The sequence below is a fragment of the Bison bison genome, unplaced genomic scaffold (assembly GCF_000754665.1).
Source record: "Bison bison bison isolate TAMUID 2011002044 unplaced genomic scaffold, Bison_UMD1.0 scf7180017864324, whole genome shotgun sequence".
Classification (NCBI taxonomy): domain Eukaryota; kingdom Metazoa; phylum Chordata; class Mammalia; order Artiodactyla; family Bovidae; genus Bison; species Bison bison.
The window spans coordinates 1,769,158-1,776,709 of NW_011494896.1; the positions used below are offsets into that span (position 1 = coordinate 1,769,158).

The window sequence follows — 7,552 nt, forward strand, 5'->3', positions numbered from 1 at the left end:
ATATCTTCCTTGGAGAAATATCTGAGTCATTTGCCCATTTTTTACTTGGGTTGCTTTTCCTTTTGTTGTGTGTTGTAGAAATTATAGATTCTGAATATTAAGCCATTATTAGACCTGTGATTTCCAAATATTTTCTCTCATTTTGTAGGCTGTCTTTTCCCTTCCTTGGCAGTTTTCCTTTATGCACAAAAGTTTTTAGATGGAGTCAGTTTATCTAATTTTTTCTTTACTGCTGTTGCTTTGGTGCATATCTAAGAATCCATAGTCAAACCCAAGGTCATTAAGATTTACCCCTGTGTTTTCTGTAAGAGTTTTATGATATTAGTTCTTATATTTAGGCCATTGATCCATTTGAATTAATTTTTGTTTTGGTGTGAAGTAGGAATCCCCTTGAATTCTTCTGCACATGGCAATCCAGTTGTCCCAGCATCTGTTCTTGAAGACATTATTCTCTCTCCATCAAATGGAATTGGCCTCCTTGTCGAAAACCAATTTTCGTAGATGTATGGATTTATTTCCAAATTCTTGATTCTTTTCTATTGATCTGTATGTACTTATGCCAATAGCACACTGTTTTGATTACTGTAGTTTTATAAAAAATGGTTTTGGTTGCTCAGGGTGCCTTGCTACTTCATACGAACTTGAAAATTGACTTTCCTATTTCTGCAAAAGATGCCATTCAAATTTTGATAGGGATTGCATTAAAACTGAAGATCTAAGAGCTATTAAAACTAAACAATAAGAAAAAAAGAGTAAAAAAGGCAAGAAGTTTTTAACAATACCTCTCTAAGAAGATGTACAGGTGAAAAATGAGCATATGAAAAAAAATTGTTCAACATCCTATGTCAATAGGGAGTTACAAATTCAAGCAATAATAACATACCACTACATACGGTGGGCTACATCCCATGGGGTCTCAAAGAGTCGGACACAACTGAGCGACTAACACACACACACACATCTATTACAAAGACTAAAATTTTTAAAACTGACAACACCGATTGCTGGAGAGGAGGTGAAACAACAGAAACTCATTCGTTGCTGGTAGGAGCGCAAAGTTTTGCAGCCACTTTAGAAAACAGTTTGGCAGTTTCTTAAAAAGCTAAATATAATCTTACCAGGCATGCTCAGTTGCTTCAGTCGTGTCTGACTCTTTGCAACCCCATGGACTTTAGCTCACCAGGCTCCTCTGTCTGTGGGATTCTCCAGGCAAGAATACTGGAGTGGATTGCCATGCCTTCCTGCAGAGGAATCTTCCCGACCCAGAGATTGAACTCCTGACTCTTTTGTCTCCTGCATTGGCAGGTGGGTTCTTTACCAGGAGAGCCACCTGGGAAGCCCCTCAAGGGATACAGAGCCAGCTAAAAGAGTTTTCAATGGCCAAAACTGGAACAGCTTGAGTGAAAAAAATAAGAGTATTGGATTATAACCCAGAGCATAAAACAAATAGCCATGAGTTCATTCTAATATAAATAAATGACTGAACAAATAAATAAGTGAGGGAGAAGAGACAAATCTCCTATGTAGAAGTCCAAGCAAGGCGTAACTTCACAGTGGAGAGGGCTCTCCACTGTGGGTGAGAGAAGGCAAGCACTTCTTCACCCACGTGATCTCGGTCAATAGCAACAATGATAAGTTGTGTTGGTCATATGTGCCTTGATCTGATGTGATAAAAATGGCACTTTACCTCTGTGGTCTTCCTCCTCAAAACCCATTAGCCCACTTCTGTCATGAGAGAAGCATGACACAAATTCCAGTGGAGGGAGAGTGTACAAGATACCTGACCAGTCCTCCTCAAGACACTCCAAGGTCATCAAAACCAAGGAGGGCCTGAGAAACTGTCAGAGCCAAAAGGAGCCTTAGGCGACCTGATGACTACATGGAATGTGGGGCCCTGGATGGGATCCTAAAAGAACAACGAAAAAAGAAAAAAAAACTAGGTGGAAAAAAAAAACTAGGAAATCTGAATAAACCAGGGACTTTAATAATAATGTGTCATTGTTGATTCATTAATTCTAACAAATATACCAAAGGGATGGAAGATATTTACTAATAGGGCAAACTGGATGAGGAAATATAAGGGAACCCGGTACTGTCTTGTCAATTTTTCTATAAATCTAAAACTGTTCTGGGGACTTCCCTGTAGATCCAGTGGCAAAGACTCTATGCTCCCAATGCAGGGGCCCTGGGTTCAATCCCTGGTCGGGGAACTGAATCCCACACGCTGCAACTAAGATCCGGTGCAGCCAAATGAATAACAAAAGATGAATAAATGTTTAAAAAAAAAAAAACTGTTCTAAAAATAAAATACATTTTCAAAAAGAAGTATAAACCAAAAAACCCTGGCAATATACACATTTTCCATGTTTTTTTAAGAGGAAGCTAGACTCCAGAAGAGCCAAGATGACTGACGCAGGATGGCCTGGCTACTTAAAAGGCAGCAGTGGGCTCTGCGCCCAGGGCCCTCGCTGCTGAGTCTCAGTGCCTGTGGCTGGTCTGGGGATGGAACCGCCGCTGCTCCCGGGTTTCCTGCACACCCATTTATGTGCATGCGTTTCTTTCCTGTTCTCCCCAGGGCATGGCCTTTACACTTGAAGAGAGGCTGCAGCTTGGGATCCATGGCCTCATCCCCCCCTGCTTTCTGAGCCAGGATGTCCAGCTCCTCCGGGTCATGAGATACTACGAGCGACAGCAGAGTGACCTGGACAAGTGAGTGCTGGATGTCTGTTCTCTCACCCAGCGTCGGGCTCAGCTCTGGTCCTCAGATGGTTTTCTGGACACTCTCTAGCTAGGAAAGGCCGACAGCCCCGAGAGAGCCCAGACCCAGCCTTGCCTTCTACAGGGTGATGGTCTCCCTGAGGGACAGGGCTTGTTGTGATCGAGCCATGGTCCGTGTGTCCTGGGAGGACTGAGAAGGTTGCCTGAACTCCAAACAGGGGGATCTGGTTGGGCCTTCCAGAAGTGATGAAATCAGAGTCAGCCCAGGAAGCACCAATAGTACCAATGGAAGTACCAATGGACTTCAGCATTCAGCAGTGGGGTTCCCGGAAGGATTTCACTCAATGGGAAGGAAGGGAGCAAAAATGTGGGCCTATACGCAAAGAGTCAGACACAACTGAGCACGCACACACGTAGAGAACTGTGGACACAGCAGGGGAAGGGGAGGGCGGGACAAGTTGGGAGAGTAGCACTGAAACATCCATTACCATACGTAAAATAGGTAGCCAGTGGGAAGAGCTCAACCCAGTGCCCTGTGGCAACCTAGAGGCGTGGGATGGGGCTGGGGGTGGGAGGGAGGTTTGAGGGGGAGAAAACATGTGTGTACTTCTGGCTGATTCACGCTGTACGGCAGAAACCAACACAACATTGTAAAGCAATTATCCTCCAAGTGAAAAAAAAATTTTAATCTATAGGAAAAAATACAGGGACAGATGGGTTAAGGAAGCGGTGCATGGCCCAGGTTCCTGAAATATAAGGAACGTGGTGGAGCAGAAGGGAAATGGACAGGGTCACCTTGAGCGGACCTGGGATGCCATCCATTGGAGGTTTAGGGAGAGCCCCGCCTCCCCTCCGGTTTCTCCCGGTGGGGATGTTGACAAGAAGAGTCAGTGGTGTTCACAGGGTCAGCTTTACCCGTCTTACTAAAGAAGGTAGTGACCTGGCAGGTCTCATGGCTGTGAACTTTGGCACAGCCAGGATTTGAACGCAGACAGTTAGCTCCAGAGTCTGTGCTTTGAACCTCTCTGCTACACCATAGCTAAGAGGTATTGAAGCTTAGTGGCTACAAAACTATCCTGAGTTCAGATCCTCATTCTATCACTTAAGAGCAAAAGTTCCTTAGTCCAAAATGAAATTCACCTTCCTAAAGATATTAAACCCTAAAAATCGAAGTCCAGAATCCTCCCCTTTCCAGTTCTTTCCAGCGAGATGGGCCTCACCCGCATGCCTGGGAAGACCTGGGGGCAGTGGATGTGCCTGATCCTGTGAGCTCGAGGGGGCTTGCTCCTGAGGACCTCTCTGACCCATTCATTATGGGAGCCCCTCCTTCCAGCAGGTGCTTAGGGAGAAAGGCTAAGGAGGCTCCCCAGCTTATGGGTAAAGACAGTGGTGTGCTGCTAAGTGCTTAAGGAGCAGTTCTGGGGCCAGGGGGTGAGGATTTAAAGCATTTGCCAATCTCATGATGCAGATACTCCCGCCAAGGTCAATTTCAGCTTATCAACTTGACATCACTGAATGCGGAATTGAGAAGAGATGTGTACTAGTGGGTGCTTAGTAAGGGAATCATTACACTCATAATGAGCTAAGATCCTGACTATTCTAAGCATAAATCCCCCTTTCCTGAAAGTGCCTTCTAGAGCATAGTAACGGACTAGTGCCTTTGGTGAGGAAGAAGAGGCTGAAGCCCCAAGAAGTCACAAGACTTCCTCAAGGTCACACAGCTCGTGAACAGCAGAGCTGAGATTCACACCCAGGAACCTGACGCCTCGCCCGGGGATCATTCCCCTGCCAGATCATCTTTGTCACCCCACTCCATGCCAGGGCCTCACGCGCCCTCATTATCTCTCCAAAACTTAAAGGTTGTGATATCAGCTGCCACTTAAACCTCATTGGGCTACCGCAGTGGCTTGGCTGTAAAGAAACCACCACCAGCGCAGGAGCTGCAGGAGATGTGAGTTCAGTCCCTGGGTCAGAATGATCTCCTGGAGGAGGGCATGGCAACCCACTCCAGTATTCTTGTCTGGAGAATCCCATGGACAGAGGAGCCTGGCGGGCTACAGTCCATGTGGTCGCAAAGACTCAGACACGACTGAGCAACGAACACTTTCAATTTCACACCCTACTGGGAATTTCAGTCCCTAAGTTTTTTTCTCCCAGACTGTTCTGTGTGAAGTGTGAATGAAAGGCCCTTTTCCTGGCTTACTGATTCCAGGCTTCAGGAAGTAGGCATGTTTGCAACATGCTTCCTGAGATCACTTGGTGCTCAAACACTTGTGAACTCTACTTGTGACAGGAACCAGGCCTGTGTGACAGGAAGGACCAGTTCATATACCACCGGTCCGCCTAGCATTTTTCCCAACCTCCCTCAGCCCCAGAATGCTGTTATTCTGCTGTTGTTCATTACTGTCCACATAACTATAACCTAACTAGCCATATTGCATCATGGCTGAGAGCACAGATTCTGGAGTTATATTGCATAGGTTCAGATCTCTTGGTGAATTATTTCATTTCTCTGTGGCTTGACTGTCTCTAAAATGGCCAGATAGCAATTATATCCCAATAAAAAAAATAAAATAAAATGACCAAAATTACATTACCCACCTTACAAGTCAATTGGGGCCTTCCCTGGTGGCTTAGACAGTAAAGAATCCCCGTGCAATATAGGAAACATGGGTTCGATCCCTGGGTCCAGAAGATCCCCTGGAGAAGGTAATAGCAACCCACTCCAGAATTCTTGCCAGGAGAATTCCATAAACAGAAGAGCCTGGCAGGCTACAGTCCATGGGGTCGCAAAGAGTTGGACATGACTGAGCGACTAAGCACACATACGAGTCATTGGGAGGCATGTTCCCCATGTCAAATCCGTTAATGAAACTGTTGGGAATGGCACCTACATCGTGTAATAATAAGGGCCATTGTTGTTGTTGTTGTTAGTCACTCAGTCGTGTCCGGCTCTGGGTGACCCCATGGACGCCATAATGCAGGTCATATTCCCCACATTTCCTAGATGATGAGACTCATGCTCAGAGGGGATGGTGATTTGCCCGTGAAGGTGCCCAGGGAGCCCTAGGTTTCCACGTCGAGGCCGTCCGTGCTGCCATGTAGGGTGTTCATGTCATCAGCTTGGTTCTTGCCTCTTCTCCCAAGGTACATCATCCTCATGACGCTCCAGGACCGGAACGAGAAGCTCTTCTACCGCGTGCTGACCTCAGACGTGGAGAAGTTCCTGCCCATCGTGTACACGCCCACCGTGGGGCTGGCCTGCCAGCACTACGGCCTGACCTTCCGCAGACCCCGGTGAGCGGCCTGGGGCCAGGGCTCGGGGAGGGGCCGTCTCCTGGCCGGGTTCAGTCTTCTCTCTGGCCTTGCTTGCTGGGACCCTGGAGGGGCTTCCTGGGAAGAAGCAGCCCAGCATGACATTTGTTTTGAGCTTTTGCTCTGGGAAATGAGCCCATGTGCAGAGAGGTGAGCTGAGACAGTGTCTAGCAAGGGGACCTCAGAGCCTCTCCGCCTCCAAATAAGAAACACCCAACATGTTGTTCAGAGTTGGCCCGGGAGGTATTTCAGCTTGTTTTCCTCTCCTTTATCTACCCACCACCTCCTTCCCTCTCCCCCTCCAACCCCGCTTTCCCAGTCATCTCCAAAGTGCAGACAGCTCTCCTGCTAATTCGGGTCAATGAATAATGGAGTGCTGGATACCGGAGACTGAATTCTTTTGCTGATTCAAAGAAGCAGCATTCCTTTATTTGGGCTCAACCCAGATTCCACTCAAAATGTCGCTTTATTCGGCAAAAATCTGGCACGCCATTTTCTTTCCGAGCCAAAGAATTTGGGGGCAGTTTTCTAAAGAGATCACCGGTTTGTCTTTTTCATGGTGAGTTCAGCATATATATTTTTAAAAAATGAAAAAGGAAAAATGGAAGGATTTTCACAAAGTGCTCAGTGCAAGGTGATTGTCAACACGTAGTTCTAGCACTGATGATTAAAGAGCTCCTGAGTTTATTATGTGTCGTGGGACATTGTTTCAGCCTGTGTTAGAATACTGTGCACAGATGTGTAATTTACATTTACATAGAATTTATAAATCTGTGTTATAAATCATGCACTGTGTCAGGAACATGTCATCATGGATCTAGAACATCTTTCATTAATTTGGATAAGCAGTATTCCAGTTCTGAAGCCAGCATTTGGAATGAGCACTGCAGGCCCGGGGAGTTCCCGGTGTTACCCTTGGTAGAGGGCAGCGTGTCCCACTTCCTGTGGGTGGGCATGTCCACATGCTGCAGCACATTTGACCTCATCACGCAGAGCAGCCATGTTTCAGCCATCCTGGGGGCAGGGGACAGTGCGCCCAAACTCCAGAGCTGATCTGGTCTTCAGCCTGTCTCTTTCAACGGGAAAGAGAGTCATCTCTGAAACCAATACTGACCGAGACCTTGGGAGCTGATGGCACGTTTCTGAAGGATGCAGGACCCTGTTTACTACCTCCCGGTTCCTTGCAGAGCCTCCCTCCTCACACAGCTTGTGTGCTGTGCTCTGTGTATTCAGTTGTTTCTGACTCTTTGTGACCCCATGGTCTGTAACCCACCAGGCTCCTCTGTCGTGGGATTTCCCAGGCAAGAATACTGGAGTGGGTGGCCATTGCCTACTCCAGGGGATCTTCCCGACCCAGGGATCGAACTTGCATCTCTCACATCTCCTGCATTAGCTTTAACACTGCACCAGTGTCATGGCCCTCCTCTGCAGCTATCAGCAGCTGCCTGAGGCTTAAAGAAACAAGGGCCAACATTTTAACAAAACTGAGCCTAGCACAGCCCAGCTCGTCCTCAGAAAT

The 7,552-nt window shown here is 46.9% G+C and overlaps 1 protein-coding gene across 2 annotated transcripts in view; it reads left to right on the forward strand.

Annotated features, from left to right (window-relative positions):
* The window catches only part of ME3 (malic enzyme 3, NADP(+)-dependent, mitochondrial), a 227,795-nt gene that overhangs the window by 102,078 nt on the left and 118,165 nt on the right, over positions 1–7,552 (forward strand). Inside the window, exons 1-3 of one of the 2 annotated variants that reach the window (XM_010853160.1) lie at positions 1,285–1,305; positions 2,576–2,709; positions 5,866–6,015. In XM_010853160.1, the coding sequence (XP_010851462.1) occupies positions 2,579–2,709; positions 5,866–6,015 (281 nt within the window). In that variant the 5' untranslated portion in view covers positions 1,285–1,305; positions 2,576–2,578. Of the gene's footprint in view, positions 1–1,284; positions 1,306–2,575; positions 2,710–5,865; positions 6,016–7,552 lie in introns of those variants that run through there. The other variant, XM_010853159.1, reaches the window with a different exon arrangement.